Source organism: Gallinula chloropus (assembly GCF_964237585.1).
Source record: "Gallinula chloropus genome assembly, chromosome: 4".
Classification (NCBI taxonomy): domain Eukaryota; kingdom Metazoa; phylum Chordata; class Aves; order Gruiformes; family Rallidae; genus Gallinula; species Gallinula chloropus.
The window spans coordinates 38,329,711-38,349,720 of NC_140088.1; the positions used below are offsets into that span (position 1 = coordinate 38,329,711).

Below are 20,010 nucleotides of genomic sequence, written 5' to 3' on the forward strand. Positions count from 1 at the left end.
TCCCAGTCCCTGAGCCAGGCATGCAACGAGCCGTGCATAACAAACAACACGGCTTAATGAATGGCCACGAAGTGAAGTCAAGCTGTTTGCCTGATCCATTTTGCATTGTTCACCCGGCTTTTCCCACTTTGAACAAGGGCTTGTGGCATCAGGAAGTTAAAAGGAGTCAGGAGGGGTGGAGGGGGGGGAAAGGGGGAGTGTTTCTTTTAAAAAGAGAGAGATTGGAGCGGAGGACACAGGCACTCAAAACCCTGTCTGTGCTTGGTATATTAGGCAGCCAGTGCTCTTGGCTGGGAGCCCAGGCGAGAGGCTTTTGTAATCAAAACATGATCTCGTATGCTGTGCAACCAGTGCTGAGAAAGGCCGTCTGATGGCTCTCCTCTTTTAGCTCTGCTCTGGAATCTGCTGGGCTTTGCCGCCACCGATGTCCAACATGCATCGAGCTGTGAGTGCTGCTGTCTTTGTGGGGCTGGGAGGGGCACGAGGCGGTGGGGGTCCCTCACCCAAAAAGGCCAGAGAAGGGCTTGTGCGCGATTCCTTCGGGGTGGCCTTTCCGTGGTTGTTGCTTTGTTGTTTTTGTGTTGTTGTTTTTTTTTTTCCTTGCCTGGCTGTCAGCATGCATGGGGAGCAAACAAGCCATGCTGCATCGGGGGGAGGTGCTGGGGGATGATGTGTGTGGATTTTGGATGCCGGGCTTTGCACGTCCATTGCTGGGGCAGGTTGCGGCAGCTGGCTCAGGACATTGTGCCTCCCAGGAGGGTGGGAGTCCAGGGTAGATGACAAATAGAAACCCAGGCAGTGCTGGATGGTGCCTGTCCCAGGAAGGGTTTCAGCTGCAGCTGTCAAGGCAGAGGGTATTTCTTAAAAAGAGCGGATGCATTTGCTTACGCAGAAGAGTGGCCTCGCTCCTCGCCCCTCTTCCCTCCCCCCCACCTTCTGTCTTTCTCGCTTTCCCAACCCTGCTGCCTCCGAGGTCTCTCGCTGTAGAGGCAGGGAGCCGTGGAAGTATGTGACAGCAGAAACAGAGACAGTCTGGAGCGAGGCGTCCCCCCAGCCCCCGATGAGCTGCGTAGCAAGTGTGTGTGCCACTTAGGAGCGGGGCGGGGGGGGATGACAGAAAGAGATGTCGTCATTTAATTGAGGCACGAAGCGGCTCGCTTCTCAGTTTTCCAGTTGTGACATTTTATTTGCGATAGCAGAAGGCCTCTGGCTCTGTGGCTTTGTCACTCAGCCTTGCTATCTAGGAGGCATGGGGCTTGGCTGCTTTCTGATTCAAAGCCATTGCATGTTTGTTCTGCAAAAGCCATTTATAACTCTCCCATCGCCGTGACATACGGGCACCTTGGCTCCCCGGAAAAGCTTTACTCTGGGGAGGGCACAGCGTAGCCACTTTCCATCCTGAGCACCAGCTTCGGCACACGCTGGGGCAGCGGATTCATTCCAGAAGCAGAGGAGAGGGCACGTCCCCCTGTTATCAGCTGGCTCCCAGCAAACGCTGACTTGGCTTAACCGTACAATGGGTGAGCCCCTGCGAGTCCATGCGTGGGCTCGAAACACCGCTTAGCTGCTCTGCAGCCCCAGGGTGTGTGGGCAAGGGACCACCTCTTGTCCCTAGCTCCCCAGCATCTGCTGAAACAGATCATGCAGAGAGAAATAAGTCAGTGGCTTTGTTAATAGTGGGGAGGAGAAGGGCTGAATATCAGCAAAACTTTCCTTCCAGTGATTTCTTTCCAGCTAGAAATGGAAAGATTCCCCCCTTCCCATCCATGTCCCCCCCTGCACTGGCTGTGTTGCAACATAGACAAAATGCTGACAGACGCGCAGTCTCGTGCAGGGAGGCACGATGGTCCAACAGGTCTTTTCCATCTCTTGCCTTTGGAAAGAGTAGAGCACAAATACAATCTCTGCAGGAATTTTTAAATTCTTCCTGAGCTGGTAGCTCTGTCAGTCATCCTTCAAAGGAATCTGAAGATGAAAGGGGTGTGTTTGAGGGCACGCACTGCTTTGATCCCACCCTCAAGCAGCCAACACCCCAGCAAACAGCAAACCTGCCAATTTAGTGCTCGTGGAATAGCTTCTGTTCAGGTAAACACAGAATTCAGCTTTAATCAGCCTTGTAAAATGGCCATGAAAGTGTATCCACCCACACATACAATACTTACCTGTCGCGTACCCAGTTGAGTGATGGCAATAGACTGTGGTTCGCTTTCCCCCAGACTTTGACAGAATCCCATTGTCCAGCAGGAGAATGCATGGAAGTGGTTAAAATATCCTTGTTGTTCCACCTGAAGACAAAGGCATGCTTGTGTCCTGGCAGCACAGCCCTTGCTGGGCCATTAAGTCCATGCTGATGACATACCCCTCACTGGGGAGATGGCTGAAGATGTGCTTGTGCAGGATCTGTTTTAGCAAGCAGGTTCTCCTGCTTCCCTCCCGCTCCCCCCCTCTCCTCCCCCGCCCCTGCCATCGGTTTCTGACATCAAGCCCACCTCTGTAATGGCTTCATGTTTTAAACACTTACTCCCTTTTCTCAAAAGACCCCACCCCTGCCTAAGCAGACTTCTCTCCCCATCTGTGTCCCTTCTTTGCATAGGTTTGCTTGATCAGAGCTGAGATGGAGTTAGCTTTGGGGTGGGTTTTTTCATGTAAAGCCTTTGAAAGGAAGACCTAGCATCACAGGGACATAAGGTGATTCAACAGAGGGGTCCCTTCCTTTGCAGGTGAGCGCTGGCCATGCACACAGGATGACTTTCAGCCTAGAATTAATTTCCAAAGGTCTAGCTGATGAAATGAGCCCAAATTCTTACCTGATATCTATCTCCCGTGTTTCCAGTTGATTCCTACAGCCCATCTAAAATTCCATGCTTTCAAATGGGCAGGATATTCCCATCCTGGTGAAACTCTACATGATGCACAAGAAACTGGGGTCAGGTTCACAGTGCCTTAATTCTGCCTCATTGAATGCACTGTCACATTATAACCATGTACATCTTCAGGAGCCCCTGTATATCCCTGGATAAAGTTCACAAACAAGGGCTGGGAATGTGGAGCAGAGTCAAAGGCCTTCCCTCACCTGAGCTCTAACATCTGTGGTTTTACTCTTTGCCTTCAAGCCTTGGGTTTCTAACTGCATGTTTGCTCAGGTTAAGAAGAGCTGCATAGACAGCACCCCTCCATCCACTCCTCTGTCCCTCTACTGCTCCAGTTTTTCCTCTGGTGAACTAATTAGGAGCAGGGAAAGGGCAACTGAGGTCTCCAGGAGAAACCCTCCCTTCCCAGACAAGGTCTTTGCAACCCTGTTGGCTATGGCTTGAGGCTGGAGCCTGGCTGCTTGCAGGAACACACATAGGCCATGGCAGGTCTCAGACCCAGGTCCCGTGTCCCCAGCAGCCGTGGCTAGCCCCTAATGTGTGCTTCCCTGAAGGAGGCTGTACCTGCTATGTCATGGTTCATGGAGAGGAACCCCCATCCTGCCTGTGCAGAAGCTCTTCCTAGCTTTGCGTGCAGCAGAGCCCGCAGTGGAGGCTGTTTCTTGGGATTTTTGCCCTTGGGGTGAGCACAGCAGGGAACTGTCGACCCTGAAGGATCCAGGGCAGCAGTTGTCCTCAGGCCTCCATGTTTTTATGAGGACTTTGATGGGAAGCCAATGGGGATGGACAGAAAACATGCCTGTGCATTGCAAACAAAACCACTTTGCTGGTTTGGGAAACTTTAATCAGTTTCATTTGCCAATTAACAATTAACCAGCTATCAATGACTGCTGCTGGTTTAAAAGAACACTAAACTGAAACAAACACACCTTTAGAAAAACACCCCTGTTCCCCCCTGCCCCCCTTCCCTGTTGTTTTGCTTTCTGTCCCACTCAGCACAGGGTGCCCTGTATCTTTGTCAAGGTGGGGACAGTGTCAGCAGCAGGGTTTGTGCTTGGTGGCTTCCCTGCCAGCAGCAGCCCCCCAAGGGTCCCTACTGGTCCCCTCTCCTCCCAGGTGAGCCTTTCGACTCTCTCCCGTCTCCTGCTCTGGCTTCCTTCCCCTTTTCCCTTCCCACTGTGGCTCCACTGCCTCTCCTGAGAGGTGTGGAGGTCCCCTGATGTGCTGACTTTTGGTGGGAAGCCCATGGGGCAGCCACCTGGTAGCAGCCCCTGACTGCAGCCCATGGCCACCCTCCTCACAGGGCACCCGTAGCCTGCCCCTTGCTACCGAAACCTCACTAGTTATGCCCAGTATATCCATGCAACTGGGGTAGTTGTAGGACCAGGCTTGTAGCAACCCTCAGCTTGGCACTAGGCTGGGGCTGGGAAAGGTTCTGAGGCTGGTGTTGAAGGTGGGGTGCCTGCTCTCTGTCCTGGGATATGACTGGGGCTGAGGTGCTCTCAAGCAGGTTCTGATACCAGTCCCAGAGACCTTGGTCCAGAGCAAGGATGGGGCCAGGTTGGTCATGAGCAGCACCAGCATGGCAGGGAGATGATGTTGTCCTCGAAGGACATGGGCATACATGAGCTTCTTTTGCAGCCCTTGGGGATGATCAGTATGCCTTTGTGCCAGATGCTGCCTGTGTTGCTAGATAGGGGCACAACCCTGAGAGTCACCCGCAGGAGCAGCATCCAGGTGTAGTTGAGATGAGCAAGGTTTTTGGTATGTTTGCTTCTCAGTGCTGGGGTGCATTAAAAGGAGTGTGGCCAGCAGGTCAAAGGAGGTGATTGATCCTCCCCCTCTGCTCTGCCCTGGTCAGGCCCCACCTGGAGTCTTGTGTCCAGTTCTGGGCTCCCTGGTATAAAACAGATAGGGATCTCCTGGAGAGAGTCTAGCAAAGGGCTATGAAGCTGATGAAGGGCCTGGAGCATCTCCCCTACAAGGAAAGGCTGAGTGAGCTGGGGCTGTTCAGCCTTGAGAAAAGAAGCCTGAGAGGGGATCTGATCAATGGTTATCAATATCTGAAGTGTGGGACACAGGAGGACATGGCCAGCTTCTTCTCAGTGTCTGTGGGGACAGGACAAGGGGCGATGGCCTCAAGCTGAAGCACAGGAAGGTCTGCAACAATATGCAGAACTTTTTCATGGTGAAGGTGACAGAGCCCTGGGACAGGCTGCCCAGGGGGGTGTGGAGTCTCCTTCTCTGGAGATATTCAAGACCCATCTGGATGCCGACCTGTGTGACCAGTCCTAGGGACCCTGCTTTGGCAGAGGGGTTGAACTCAATGATCTCTTGAGGTCCCTTCCAACCCCTACAGTCCTGTGGTTCTGTGACATAATAGATAAATTATATGTTATGAAACTCCCAAGTCGCTGAAAATGTAAGATTCAAGCATGATGTAGATGGTGTGGAAAAGTGGGTGGATAATGTCCTGGTTCTGGCCAGACCAGAGTCAAGCTCCCCAAGTAGTCATCACAGGTGAGCTGAGTTAGCCTGGGCTGTTTCCACCCCACCTGACATCACTCCCCCATAAAAGAGGTTGGGAGGGGAACTCCTGAGCTGCTCTGGGGTGGTTTGAGAGCATCTGGGGCGTTGGGTGGTGCAGCACTTGGTGTTATCACCAGGGGTGCGCACTTTGTCCTGGGTTTTTGTTCTTGAGGTGCTTGTCCCAGCCCTCGATGAGCTCTGGAGGTCCCTACCAACTGCTACAACTCTGATTCCTCTGGACCTTCCCGGTGCTGTGGGCAATGTGCATTCTGCACAGCAGCTCAATTTGCTGCAGTGCTGCTGTGGCAGATTTACTGCACGGGGCCAAATGGCAGCAGGCTGGGGGTAGTCTGATGGGGCATGAATGCAATGTCAGCAAACCAGGTACCCAGGCATACAGTGCCTGCCCAGGGGCTTGGGGTTCCTCCCCTCCTCAGTCTCGCTTTGTCTTACCCAGCCCTCTGTGTGAGTGGAGAGGGAATGTGAGATCTCTGCGGCATGTAGATGTGGAGATAAGGAGAGTGCAAAAGTAGTGTTTAAAAATAAACCTGTGGTGCCTTGGAGAGCTCAGCCTTGCCACCTTGCTCTTCATGCAAACACCAGGCAGAGTCTAGACAATATGGATATACTTGCTGCAGTGAGCTGATTCTCATCAGCATTAATTTTCGCTAGACGGTGCTGTCACCAGAATTGAAAAAAATCCCAATTTGTTGTCCCCTGTGGTAACCAAGGTGCTCTCTGAATGTAAATGGAGGGGAACTGATGTGCCTGACAACACCTCAGCCAACAGCAGGGACGTGTCATTTACAGCATGCACCTAGGCAGCGTGTTAACTCTGGAACCTACTGACAGCCACCACAGCAGGACATCAGCTTTTTGCTATACCTACCTCATTGCTGAAAGAAAATTTTAAGACCAGAAAAGGTCCATAATGTCAGGACAAAGTCAATTTACAGGATACAGTTTTCTTTCTAATGGAAGACCGAGGGGAGAAATGGTGGGGAAAGACTCTTTTGCTTTCCACCCTGTCTGAACAGAAGGAGCATGTTTTGTCGGGTTGGTGTGATAACTGAGAAGGGCTTTGTTCCTTCTGTTTTCAGGATGCTGCTGTGGATGATGCAGTGCTACGGAAGAAGGAGCAGAAAGATGTGGAACTCGATAAGAAAATCCTGGCTTTACGGAAAAAGAATGAAGCACTCATACGGAGATACCAGGTAGGGCTGCAGGTTCTGACCTTCCCTAGCTCTGTTTGGGAGTCATCAACCCCCAGTGTAAGGAAAATGGTCCATGGTGTCAGAGCGACTTGGCTAGATAACATTTTTATATCAGAAAGCGTTTGGAGACGGTGGGCAGAGCTCTGCCTTTAGCTGCCGCTCCTGATTTGAGTGGAAAGCAGGAGTGCTGATGCCTGCCTTGCTGCTGCAGCATCTCCTCTCACCCTACCATCTCCCTTTATCTGCATCACACCCTTCCCACCCCTCTACCTCATATTCCCCTGACTTTTTTCCATCTGTCCTTCCCCATGTCTCATGCTTATCTTCTTGGATGCATAGGTAGTTGCATTCTCAAGATGGGTTTATCTTCCCTACCAGGGCAGTGCCATGGGCTGAAGCTCTTCCCTGGCTGGTCCCAGTGATTCTGTGGAGCACAAAGATGAAGGCAAATAAAGGCTTTAGCAGCCTGCTGGTTACTGCAGCCTTACCCCCTGAATTAGGAGGAAGTGCTCCAGCCACACCCCTGGTTTTTGGATCTTGCCTTAGCCAAGAGTGCCTACCCAGTGGCCCGCAGGAGATATCCAGCCTGGCTTGTATGAGCTGGTTTGGGTGACTCTGTGGCCACCTGGAGCTCTCTCTGGTTTCCCTTCTCCATGAGCATCTGCATACAGCAGTACAGAGGAGGACGGCCTGAGAGTACTCCTAGCAGAGGGGTCCCCCTTAGCTTGTCTGAGATGCTCTGCCTGTGCCCATGGTCACTTGGCTTTAGAGGCTCTTTGATGTTTCCTGGCTGGGTAGGCAGTCTCAAGTCTGACAAAGAGCAATGCTGAAAACCCAGAGCATGCTTTGTGTCTTGGACCCAGAGCTGAGAGACCAAGTAGTGCTCTGGGTTGGGTCTTCCTTAGAAGACATTTCCTTTGGTACCATAGAAGCCAATCTGGACCTTTTCTGGTGGCAGCAAAAAGTGGTACATAGTGGGAAGCTATGGGAAAGGTTGAATGCCACATGTGGCTGGGGGGAGGAACTCTTGCTCCCATATGAAACTCCTGCTACCACACTTAACTTCTAGAAGCAGCTGTCTAGTAGATAGCCATATCTCAGCCACCTTCCCTTGGCCACAGATGATGCCCTGGACCCAGACTGGCACAGGGACCTTGACTCCTCCCTTTCTGGAGGCCTGGTCTGTGTTCCAGTCTGTCCATAGGTCCTATGCCAAATTTTTCATGAACCTCAAACTGATCATCTTCCCCTACTTTCCACTGCATTTGCTGAGATGATAGCAGACACTTTAAGTGCTACAGGGACAGGTAATGCAGGTCACAGCTGCCTGTGACCCCTTCCAAGGGCACGTAAATAGGACACGAGGTGGTCCCCTCCCTCTTAGGGGTGGAAGTGGGTCTATTTAAGATAAATCTTAAGCAGGAAAATTAACAATGCCTATAGGGAGCCAGGTACAGGCTGATGAAGATATATATGTGTTTCAGGAAATAGAAGAGGACAAAAAGCGAGCTGAGCAGGAGGGCATGGCTGTTACCTCCAGGAGACCCAAGCAGGATGGGCTCACTATTACCATCACCAAAGCTCACAATGTAAGTGCTTCCCCTCCTTCACCATGGGGCAGCTCTCACTCCAGTCCTGCCTCAGCAAAGCAACATTTCTAAAAGAGATAGCCTGCACAGTAAAGCTTTTTCAGGCGTAGGACATATATGGCTCCTAAGCCCTTGCAAAAGGATGTGACAGCTCTGCAGAGATGTGTGCTCAGGGTGATTTTAGCTGATGCTTGCAGATTGCCTGCCATGCCCTGGCACCTTACTGAAGCCCACAGAATGAACAGGAAAATGAATGAATGAATGAATGTGTGAATGGGCACACGTGGCCCTGGATGGGTCCCAGGGCTGCAAATACATAGGCAGACCATATCAGGTGTATGTGTCTCACTGGAGACATCTGGAATGCCTCTGAAGATGCCAATAGGCTGGGAAAAGTCCTGGTCTCCTTAGGCTTTGTGAGTGAGCAAAGCAAGTAGCCCTTGGTTGCTCTGGGGCTTCCCACAACCGGGGACAATGCTGCAAGTCGCAGGTTTCTTTCCTAACTGGGCCAAATCTGTGCCCTGTCCACCCCTCCTGGCAGTGTGGGGCTTGGCAAACTGCCCAGCCAGTCCTACTTTAAGCCCTGGGTGAAGTCCTCTCCCAGCACGAGCGTAGAGCTCTCTGAGCCAGCCCACCATCCTTCCATGGAGTTGACACTCCTGGGTTGTTAGACCCAGGCTAGAGCATTGCTCACTTCTCAGCTGTGCCCCAGCCCTTGCTGTTCTCCGGAGGTGCGCTGTTGCACACATTTTTCTCTCATACAGGACCTGAAAGATGCAATTACCCAGACTGAACACTATGGACAAGATAGCCCAGCCCTCTCGATGGTGAGCACCACCCTCAGGAGCCATCCACTTGGCTTCCAAGGCCATCTCCATCAGGACTTAGGCTTTCCTGATCTAACTCAGAGTGCTGCAGAAAGAGACGAGGATGACATTTATTTCCTATAACTCTGGCATTTTAGTCTGAAATGTCAGATTTGTAAGTGCAAAGGATTTTCCAGACCCACTGTAACTGTGGGTTTCGCTGCTGAGCAGACAAGCAGCCCCTTGTTCCCTAGGAATGTCACGGCACCACGCCGGGCACAGAAAGCTTCCTTGGGCCAAGGCCTGCTTTTTGTGTCGCTGGCCTCCCTGCTTGTGTGCAGGTGTTTCTGGGGAAGGGAATCGTCTTGGTGAGCCGAGGGGCCTGGATTTGCTAACCGAAGCAATTTGTTTTCCAGGACAAAAGGATTGTGAGTGAGAAATGGGGAAACCCCTCTCCTACGAGCCCTGGATTCGGCATTGGCAGTGAGGAAGAGGAGGAGGAGGAGGAAGCCGATCATATGTTCACATTCAGGATGGGGAAGAGGATGCAGCTGGCTGTTACCATGGACAACAAAGCCAAGGTGAGCAGGGAAGAGGATCCTCTTTACATTGCAGCCTCTTGACTTACAAAGGGGCTTCTCTTCTGCCTCTCACAAGCTTTTGGGAATAGTTCCCTTCCCCATCCTTTACTCTCACTTCTCAATCTTTCAGCACAGCCTCAGTCTTCACCTTGAGTTGCCCCAGAGTTTGCTCCCCACATCTGATTCAGAGGACTCGGCCTCCAGGCCCTGCTAAACTTCACAGCTCCATCCAGCTGTGCAGAGCCAGTTCATTTTCTGAGGGATCAGTAACCTTGTGTCCCGCAGGGTGTGTTATACTGTGTCACTGTGCCTGGAAAGGCGATGGGAATAAGGGGGAGCTTGGACAGATTTAGCTACTCTGCAGCCATTCCCAGGGAGATGGTGATGTTTGGTGATAAAACCATCATATCTCCCTGTTGCTGTGTTACAGAAAGTCCTAAACACAGAATAAAAAGCTGAGTGACGTAGGTATCTGTTGCAGTTGCCAATCTGATGAGCAGAAAATGTGCCACAGTATTTTCAGACTTAATTAAAGATTGTGTGAAGCAGCAAAAGTAATTGGAAATTCTGCTTCATTTTTTAAATCCCAAAGCATCTCCTCCTGGGTGCTACTCCGTCTCTTGTGGAGCCTGTGCATCTAGATATGATGATCAAAGGATCCTAATGGCAGCTTTGGCATGTCAGGAGTTATTTGCCAAGAAGGGGTTGATAAACTTTGGCAGTTAGTGTTGGCAGCATGTCCGAGGAAGTACGTGCCTGTGTGCGCTTCACGCTCCTTTTTCTTCAGCTGGAGCGGATCTCAGATCTTGCTCTCACTGGGGTTAGTGAGTCTGACCATGAGATAAATAGGAAGGGGGATCAGCAGTGCGACCTTCTTTGGAAAAAGGTAGTGGGGGACCTGGGGAAGCTCTGCAGGGAGTGAGTCTCAGTGGGGGGGGAGATTGTTGCTGCAGGTGGTATTTCTTGCCTGTTAGAGTTTTCCAAAATAACACACGAGGCAACCTTTTTAATTTGTTGATGCAGACTAAGATGACTCCAGTGAGAAACTGGAGAGACAACACCAGGGTGAGCACAGACCCTACCAATGGGAAGGAGGCAAAAACCCCTCAGCCAGCCCTGTGCTTCGCTGGCACGTGTGGGTGGACAGGGTCAGCCCCCGTTTCTGTCATGGCAGTGCTGGAAAAAGGAAATAGCGGCAGCAAATGCAGATCCTCTGGGTCCCCTTTTAAACACAGCAATGTGCTCAGCCTATGAGATGAAAGTTGGCTTTTTTGACCGAGGTCTGAGCCAAAGACATTTCCTGGGGTAGTGAAGCAAAACCCCACCCTTCCTGCTACTCTGGTGCTGTGGGGTCGGCGTGCTGAAAACCTTGGCTGTAAACAAGAGGTGGAGAGCCATCTATCCCTCTAAGACAGCTTGGAAATATTTCCCTGATTTTGTGCCTGAAATGCCTTTTCATTTCTGTTTCTCCATGGCCTAGTTAGCCTTGCCTTCCACAGTCAATGTGCCATTATAAACTCATTATATGTTACCTGGAAGGAGCTGAATCGTTTAGGAAATAATGCACCTTTAGGAATGATTTTTCAGGAGACGGGGACTGAGGCCTCTCATTTCCTTTGTTCCAAATAGATTACCAGTTGTGTGAACAGTCCCTTCAAATGAGATCTCATCCCAGCACAGCCAAACCACCTCCTGATGGAAGGGGGAAAATCCTAGGTTCTTTCCTAGAGCAGTGAGCACACAGCAATCTAACCATCCTCATCACCAACTGACCTTTACCAGTGAGATACGTGAGAGTTTCCTCCAAGGTTTCTCCTGGCTACGTAACTCTGCCGGGGGGGGGGGGGAGGGGAGGGGATCTTCTATCTGAAGCAGTTACGTTTGCAGAGTGAGTGGCTCTCACACACAAGCTGCGTCCTCTGGAGCCATTTCCATAATCTGTAGCTCAGAATTCAGACCCTGGATGGGGATTTGTATTAGCTCAAAGCACTGGCAGCTAAATCACATTGCTGCCTGAAGCTCTGTGCCAGGGTTTGTCAGCATGGCCATTAATAGGCCTCTGAGATTTTTGTGCTGGAAAGGCAGTCCTGCAGTTTGTGGAGACTTCTCGTAAGCACCCTGCTGTATGGTATATATGGGCTTGCTTGCATTAAGCACCTTTCCCAGGCCTTAGCAGCCCCACCCTGGTCCCCTGACTGCTGGTGTAAAGCACAACCGCTGACTTGATGACAGGGGAACACTGATTTACTGGTTAATGTTCCAGCAGCGTCAATCCATAACCTTTCTTTAGCTGCTTTAAAGGTAGTTCTCAAAATGGATGAGTAGGAAGAGCACAGAACTGTAATGGGTGAGAAGGAACAATTATTAGGATTTTGGACACAATGGTATTTGGAATCACTTGAAGTACAAGCTTAATTGCTGCTGCTACCTTGTTAAGGCTGAAGATTAAAAGAGGGTAGACAACTCACTTCAGCTTCCTGATGAGCAAGCTGGACCAGGTGTCCCCGGAGGGACTTGCTTGGTGATACTGGGATGACTAAGTGGACTCGCCATCCTTCCCATGGCCGTGTCAGAGATCAGGCAACAGAGTTGCTGGGCTGTGCAAAAAGCCATTTACATTTAATCCTACATATCGCAAATCACTGCAAAGGGAGAAGGCCTAAAGCAAAGGCACCTGGGAAGTTGCATAAAATGGACAGAAGTCCAGGGTTTTCCTTTGTTCCCCGTGTTCTTTCTCCTGATACCCCTCAGATGGGCATTCCTAAACACTAGCTTTACAGTGTCTGGGGCATTTTACAAATGACTCAATTTACAGTTTCTCAGTGAAATGCTCCAAGGGAAGCAGCGTAGTTCTGTCCGACTGCAGCTAAATAGTGAGTGCCAGAGTCCTGAATCTCCTGCAGGCCCCAAGTGAGCTGGGGCAGGCCACACAGAGGGGAAGAAGTGGCTGTGCCAGGCACTGCCAGCAGTGTCAATCCAGCAGTGTGCTTTGAGGCTTCCGTCCCGCTCCTGGCATTTGGGTACAAGGTCCTTTGCACTGTTTTTCAGGTAGCAGCTTTGCTCTCACTTGCTCTCAGGGCCCACGTCCCTCCGCAGAAAGGCCTTTCTCAGACAGTAAGTGATGCAGACATCTTCAAACATGCACACCCACTGCCGGAACTCTCTGGCCAGGGTTATTTGTGAACGTCTTGCTTGTCTAAGGGACATGCTGTCACCACCTAAACACTCAATAGCTCTAGGGAACAGGTGCTGGCTTAAGCTAGAATTAATGCTTGATATACAAGTTAGGGATTGATAGCTTCCTATTACCTTACTAAGCCATCACTGGGCTTACTTTCTTAATAATTATAAAAAAATAATTAATTAGCATGCTAAACACCTTGTGTTGATGCTCTGTTCAGGGCAGAGCAAGCCCAACTCTCCAGTTCACCAACTAACCTCAGCAGTACCACCTAGGATTAGGTGGTACTTAAGCTCAAAGCTGAAAGGAGGGAGGATTTAGTGTCTTGAATGTCCCAGGAAACTCAGAATCATCCCTGGAGAAAGATATTTCCTGAGAATAATAACCATTTAATAACAAAGTAATGTGCAGCTTCAGCACCAAATTATCCACCAGACTTGAGTGTTTTGGTGGTTCCAAAGCAAAGCCAGACCATATTTTTATCCTCTGAATCATGCTACAAATAGCACAGGGAGACAGGACAGCAAGCAGTTCAGAGCCTGTTCTGCAAGGTCTGGTGTGTCTGGCTGCCTTCAGAGGATGTCAGCAGTTCTCAGCCCTTCCCCAGATGCATTCATCATGCAGGACCAGACCCTGCACAGGAGGCTCTGATCTGAGTCATTCCTGTAACTCCCTAGAGCTTTGCTCTTACAGTGGGGGAACATGGACCTTTGTGGGGACTGTTAGCATGCCAAGGAGACAGCAGTGCCTTGCTGGGGGACACCATTCCTCAGTGGCAACAGACAGCCTCCTTGGCTGGAGAGCTGCTGCCAGCAAGGCAGATGCTGGGGAAAAGAAAGTCTTTCACAGAAAATTGCTTTACAGATTGCTTTGGGCAATTGCCTGGGTTGTTTTACAGAGCTCTCCTCCCCAAAAGACATAAGCCCCCGCTTCTAAACAGGTGGGGAGAGAAAGAAGAGAGATGCAGTTTGGTATACATCAATTCCAGAACAGGGAGGCTGTTATTTGTCCCTGTTGTAGCCCTACTGACATTCCTGTGTCCAAGTCACAGCCCCACGATGCTTAGGGAGCCTCAAAAAATTGCTGATCACTTTTCTTCCAGGCATAAGACAGTTAAAGTTTGCTTATAAAGGGGAAATGTGGAGCGCACACAGTGATGCTTAATCACTTCATCTTTTCTAGCTGTGGGAGAAGGTTTAATTAGGAAGGCTCAGGCTTTTGGAGTGGCTGACAGGATTTCAGTTTTCACTGCCTTTTCATTCTTCCACCACAGCCGTTAACACTGATTCGCACCGACATAAACCCCCATCAGTTTCTTGGACTGCAAGCCTGCATCCTGTGCTGACCATCCTAATTCCAGTCTCCAGTTTCAGTGAAATTTAGGAATAAAATATATGAATCATAGAACATGAATAGGATTTGGAATACTCTTTTTCTTTCTAAAGCAACCTGTGTTTGTAGTGGCTGATAGTTCTGGCAGTTGAAATGTGTTACCTTTGGATATGATCCGATTCAGTCATTCAGAAGCAGATGCCATTTCAAATCCTTTCCCAAGGGGCTTGTGAGCTTCATGGCTAACTGAATTCTGGTCTCTACTGCCTGGTTCCAGGGGCATAAAAGTCAGAGCTACGGAAAACAAGGAAAATTATTATCCAGATGCCTGAAGAAGATGCCAGGCAGTAGAAAGTGGCCTTGCAGTGACATCAGCCTATACCCTCAGATTCAGCCCATCTAGTCGCACCTTCTTACTTTATTAAAAGGCCCATAACTGGATCTTCCAGGATGCTGAGAGAGTGAAACAGTAAGTTAGGGGGTTGGAAAGTAGTGAGCAGACCTTGCCCATAAAAGATCACAGCAAAGGCAGCATAGAGGAACCAGTCTTTTTCATGTCCTCTATCACTAAGTTGCCCTCCCCATTCAGCAGCAAGACAACAGCCTGCTTCAACTTTCTTTGCTGCTAACGTACCTGCAGGAGTCCTTCTTGCTGACCTTCACAGGTCTCCTTGTTTCAACTCCAGGTGAGCTTTGGCTTTCTAGACCCCATCCCTGCATGCCCAGGTCCTTCTCCCATAATATTTTCTGAGAACCTATCCCTTTCCACCTCCCACACAATCACTTTTTGCGTTTAAGTTCAACCCTGATCAGCCTGCTCAGACAAGCTGGCCTCTTTCCACACCTCCTTATTGTCTTGTACAATAGGAAGTCCTCACTTACATGCTTCTGTCCTGTCCACGAAAATCAAATAAGTCTTCTGGGTTCCTTTCCCCTTCAAGACAGCTTCCTGCAGGATCCTGGAAGCCAGTTCCTGGAACAATTCAGCATCTGCTCTCCTGCAGCCCATGGTCTCTAGCCTGCTGCTTGCCTTCCTTACTGCTCTCAGGCTCCTAAAATCCACTGTTCTCTGGTCACTGTTGACAAAGTTGCAGTTTGCATTCACATCTTCAACCAGTTCTGATGCAGTTTAGTAACCAGCCAGCCACTTACTAAGCTGCAGTCCCTTGTAACACTGTGGCTGCAATGGGACAGGTAATTAAGAGCAGTGTAGTTTGCCCTATTCATGGATGGAGAGGGAAGCTAGGATTTCAGAGCAGTTTAGATTCTGGTTTGAACTTCCCAGCTCTGCCTGGTCTTGGATAAAATCATATCCTTCTCAAGGCCGATACATAGACTAAAACTTTTAAAACAGCTCACAGAATTTATAGGTTGAGGGGCTTTCCCAGGACGTGTATCCAGGCAAAAGTATGCCTCAATGTCTGGCTGTGGGCAATGCTAAGACAGCCATACTCCGTATTTACTGATTGCCTGTTCCCTTGGCTGTCAGGTTTTACTTTCTCAGAAAAAAGATCTTGACATCTCTAGTGATGGCTCACAGATGTTGGTCCTCAGCAGCAGTATGAGACTGCACTGAGATGAACGTAGAGAACAACACAGAAAGTACTAGAGTGGTGTCGGACAGATTGGCAGCAGATCCTTGTTTTGAATGCAACATGTGGCTTCACTTATGTCAAGAAAAGCAGAAATAGAGAGGGTCCTGCTAAGAGCAGCGAAACTTGTTAGGAGCTACAGCTGAAACCTGAACCTAGAGCTGTTCATACTCAAGGGAATGTACACCGTGTCCATGCAGCCCTGGCACACAACCAGCAGCAGGGCAGCGACCCACTCCTCCTCCCGCCTGCGCCGCACTGACTCAAGAAACTTCTCTGCTGAGACAGCAGAATTACACAGATGTGAAAGAACACTGATCAAGAGACTGGAGGTCTGCTGCTGGAAATATTCCAGTACTTCCTAAGACATTTATCCTGTGTTAGGAAGCTCGATGACTGGCCAAGTGATAAAAAGGTCTTGCTGATGGAGGCTGTCTACAGCAAGGCTCCCTCCGTGCTAACATCTGCACTTCTGGCAGAGGCAAGGGGAGATGAGGCTGATGCGAGACATCTTGATATCATATGGCACTTCTCTACAAATATGAGGTCAGCGTTTGCTGTGTTTGTTTTTGAAACCAAGTTTGTAGCAACAAAGAGTTCCCAGGTTTTGCTGAAGTTTACTTGGAGATTTTGAGCTCATTTAAAATCAAGTTTCTAGATGTGTGGAAAGCCAAAGAGAAAAACAGAGAGAAATATCCCATCCCTTAGGGAGAGAAAGCTTCTAGGTGATCTCCAGAGGTCCATTCCAACTGCTACTGCTCTGTGATGATTCCGTGCTCCTGAGATTTGTTCATCCCTGGTAAAGTTGAGCAGATGAATCGTACAGCTGAAAAGAAAAAGATCAGAGAGAAGGATGGAGACTTACTATGCCTCTAATTTCCTCGTAAGGCAAAAAAAACAAAAAAAAAAGACAAAAAGACACATGATGGAACTGAAATATGATGCTTTCAAATGAGAAAAAGTATATATTTTTGTGCAGAGGATGTGCTCGTTTTGTGGAAGTCATGACTGAGGGCAATGGCAGAAGCTCTGCCAGCAGCAAAGCTAATTGCAAAATAAGAATCAGATGCAAATCCGTGCAGTTAAATTCATGAACTGATACAGACAGATGGAAATAATATCTGACAGGAGTAAACTGCCCTTGTTCAAGGAGTTGATGTGTTAGTTTCTGAAACTATTCCAGTGGTTAGTAAATCATTTCAGCAATATGAATGCACAAGGACTATGAGGGTGACAAGTTGTTAAGTGTTAATGTGCTTTAAAGGCAGGAGCTGCTCTGAGGGCAAGGTCAGGGAGAACACCACTGTTTCCCTTCTCTTGTACTCTCTAGGCTTCTGCTCCCGTGTAGCCTCATGTATTACTGGGACATGTTTTTTGGTGAGAGGGCCACTTTGCCTTTGTTTCAGAGACACAAATGGGAGATGGCTCCACCTGTCTAAAAGAAAAATGTCAGTGTTTGTGCTGCAAAGCGTCTCGACAGGGTGCATCCCACCCTACCCAACTACGCTCGGTTAACATATGTCCTAGGGAACTGTCTTTGGCAGGGGGGTTGGACCTGATGGTCTCTTGAGGTCCCCTCCAAACCCTATGATTCTGTGATCCCTTAAAATCCTCTGCGGTTTGGGGCTGGCTGCTCTCCTCAGCAGGACACAGCACAGGGCTGATGGAGGTGTAGTTAACTCATCCTGTCTTTTCCAGGGCAAGCGGATTGTCAGTGAGAAACGCACGGAGTGCTTCCCTGGCTCAGGCAGAGTGCCAGACCTGAGTGAAGAGGAGACAGACCATGTAGTGGCTTTCCGCCGGGGGAGACGGATGCAGATTGCCATCACCATGGATAACAAGGAAAAGGTAAGTGCATTGTGGTGACTGGACTGCGCCGTCTCACTGGCATCCACTAGTTCTGGCTTGAGAAGGGCCATGGAGACAGGTTTGGAGCTAGCCCAGCAACAGGATATTTGGAGAGAGTGTAATTTGTCAGTATGGAGCTGTGAAGCTCTCTGGCTTCTATCACTGAGGAAGAGGAAAGGCCACAGTCCTTTCCCTTCTCTTTGATCCTGGCTAGAGCTAGCAGGCTCTCAAACGTACTAGGTCTAAAAGAAATACCAGACACTGGTTTGGGTGGATCGAAGAAAGCATTGCCAGATACAGGGCATGAATCTCACCTCCTGTCTCCTACCAGCTTCTTTTTGGGGCCATACAACAGATTGAGTCAGGAGTGCTGTCCTCTTGACTCACTACATGACTTAGAAATTAACAGAGCTGGGCAATATCTGCTTCTAAACCCAAGTCCTACTGGGCCTGGCCATAACCAGGGTGAGCTGGCTGAACCTTGCTATTTTTTGAGACATATTTCAAATAGCTCTTCACAAATACCTTCCTCTTTACACACACAGAGGCATGTGATATTTTCCTATCTGAGAGTTTGCACAGAGAAGTAAGAATGCCTGCAGCAACCAGGGTCAGCAAAGACTGCGAAGGAAAACAACACTTAGCGTAGCTGCCAAACACACCCAGGAACACTGGGAGACCTATGCAGCACCCTCTCCGGGACAAGAGCCAACCATCTGCTAACTGCCCATGTTAATCTTCAGCTTCTTCTCCTCCCCAAAGTTTGCCCAGGCTCTGAAAGCCCATGTGCTCCTTTCTCATGGCTACCAAGCAGGTTTTTGGATACCATAAACCTCATATAGGCTGCCTGATCGAGCCATGCACTGGTTTGGGTGGGAAGGGCCCTCAGAACCTCCTCTTCCCCTTCCCATCCCCTGCCATGGGCAGGGATACCTTCCACTAGCCCAGCATGCCCCATACAACCCGGCCTTGAACCCTGCAAGGGATCCAGGGGCAGCCACAACCGGAGGTTCACATGGCAGCTATTGCACATTTCAGTTCAGGCATCAGGAACACACCTGGACCTGGTGGTAGGATGTGAGTGACCTGACCACGCCTGTGCTGTAGCGACCCTGCAGGCTGTCAAATGCAATTCTGCGACGTGCAGGGCAAGTCTCTCCCTTTCTGTTCTTGCTGGCTTGTTTAAATGCTTCTGTCTGGGGTCATCAAGTCTGGGACAGTGATTGGAGGGCGCAGCACCTAGATTCTGGCTTTGGATCCTAAGCCCTGATTTAAGTGTGTGGACAACCCGAGAGAAGGTAGTATCTCATGCGAGTTTATTATGGAACACGAAATGTGAGGCTGAGGATCCATGTCTGTGGTTTTGGTGGTGCCAAAAATGGGCACAAAAATGATCAAAGGGCTAGAGCACCTCTCCTGTGAAGACAGGCTGAGACAGTTGGGCTTGTTCAGCCTGGAGAAGAGAAGGCTCTGGCGGGATCTTATAGCAGCCTTCCGGTCCCTGAAAGGTGCCTATTAGAAAGCTGTAGCACTAGGATGAGGGTTGATGGGTTTAAACTAGAAAAGGGGAGATTTAGGTTGGATATTAGGAAAAAGTTCTTCAGTATGAGGGTGGTAGATCACTGGCACAGGTTGCCCAGAGATGTAGTGGATGTCCCATCCCTGAAGACATTCAAGGTCAGGCTTGATGGGGCTGTAAGTGACCTGATCTAGTGAAGATGTCCCTGCTCACCCTCCCAGGTGGGTTGGACTAGATGGCCTTTGAAGGTCCCTTCTAATCTAATGCATTCTATAATTCTGTGATTCCTTGCTCATACTGGCCCCGGGGTAGTTAGGTAGAGTGTGTATGAGAACAGCCCTACAGCTGTGCTAGCTTAGAGCTATATCTGCCTACATGAACCACTGAAGATCTGATGCTTTGAATCGTAGGCTGGTAAAGAGGGTGTGAAGTCCCTAATGCCTGGCAGAGTTGATGTTGGTGATTCAGCAGAGGTTGGTGCCTTGGGTCTTACTTCTGTTACATTCAGCTCCCACTGTGCTGCCATTCATTTAAGCCTTTTCATTGAAATTCAGTCACAGTGAATGTTAATTAACTCCATATAGTAGTGCAAGGAGCTCACATAACTGCCAGCCCTCTTTCCTCTGATGTACATAGCCACCATGGTCTCCTTCACATGGCTGGGCTAGAAGGTAATCCTGATAATCCACCGGAATACAACAGCTCTATGCAGCTCCTCCTCAGACACCAAGTGCTGTGGTTTAGCCCCAGCTAGCCACTGAGCACCATGTGGCAGCTCACTCATCCCTCCACCCCTTATGGGATGGGGAAGAGAATCAGAAGGAAAATGTAAAAGTTGTGGGTTGGGGTAAGGACAGTTTGCTAGGACAGCAAAGGGAGAGGGAAAGAACAAGAAGAATACACAAAGAGGGTGATACACAACGCAATTTGCTCACTGCCCCATACAGAT

At 49.6% G+C, this 20,010-nt stretch overlaps 1 protein-coding gene across 1 annotated transcript in view; it reads left to right on the plus strand.

Moving 5' to 3' along the window:
- Nucleotides 1–424: 424 nt before the first annotated feature.
- The window catches only part of CCDC9B (coiled-coil domain containing 9B), a gene marked incomplete at both ends in the record, with an annotated part of 47,516 nt that continues 27,930 nt past the window's right edge, over nt 425–20,010 (plus strand). The window contains 6 exons of the mRNA XM_084262971.1: nt 425–445; nt 6,500–6,613; nt 8,098–8,202; nt 8,967–9,029; nt 9,425–9,589; nt 17,393–17,542. Coding sequence (XP_084119097.1) covers nt 425–445; nt 6,500–6,613; nt 8,098–8,202; nt 8,967–9,029; nt 9,425–9,589; nt 17,393–17,542 — 618 coding nt within the window. The remainder of the gene's footprint in view (nt 446–6,499; nt 6,614–8,097; nt 8,203–8,966; nt 9,030–9,424; nt 9,590–17,392; nt 17,543–20,010) is intronic.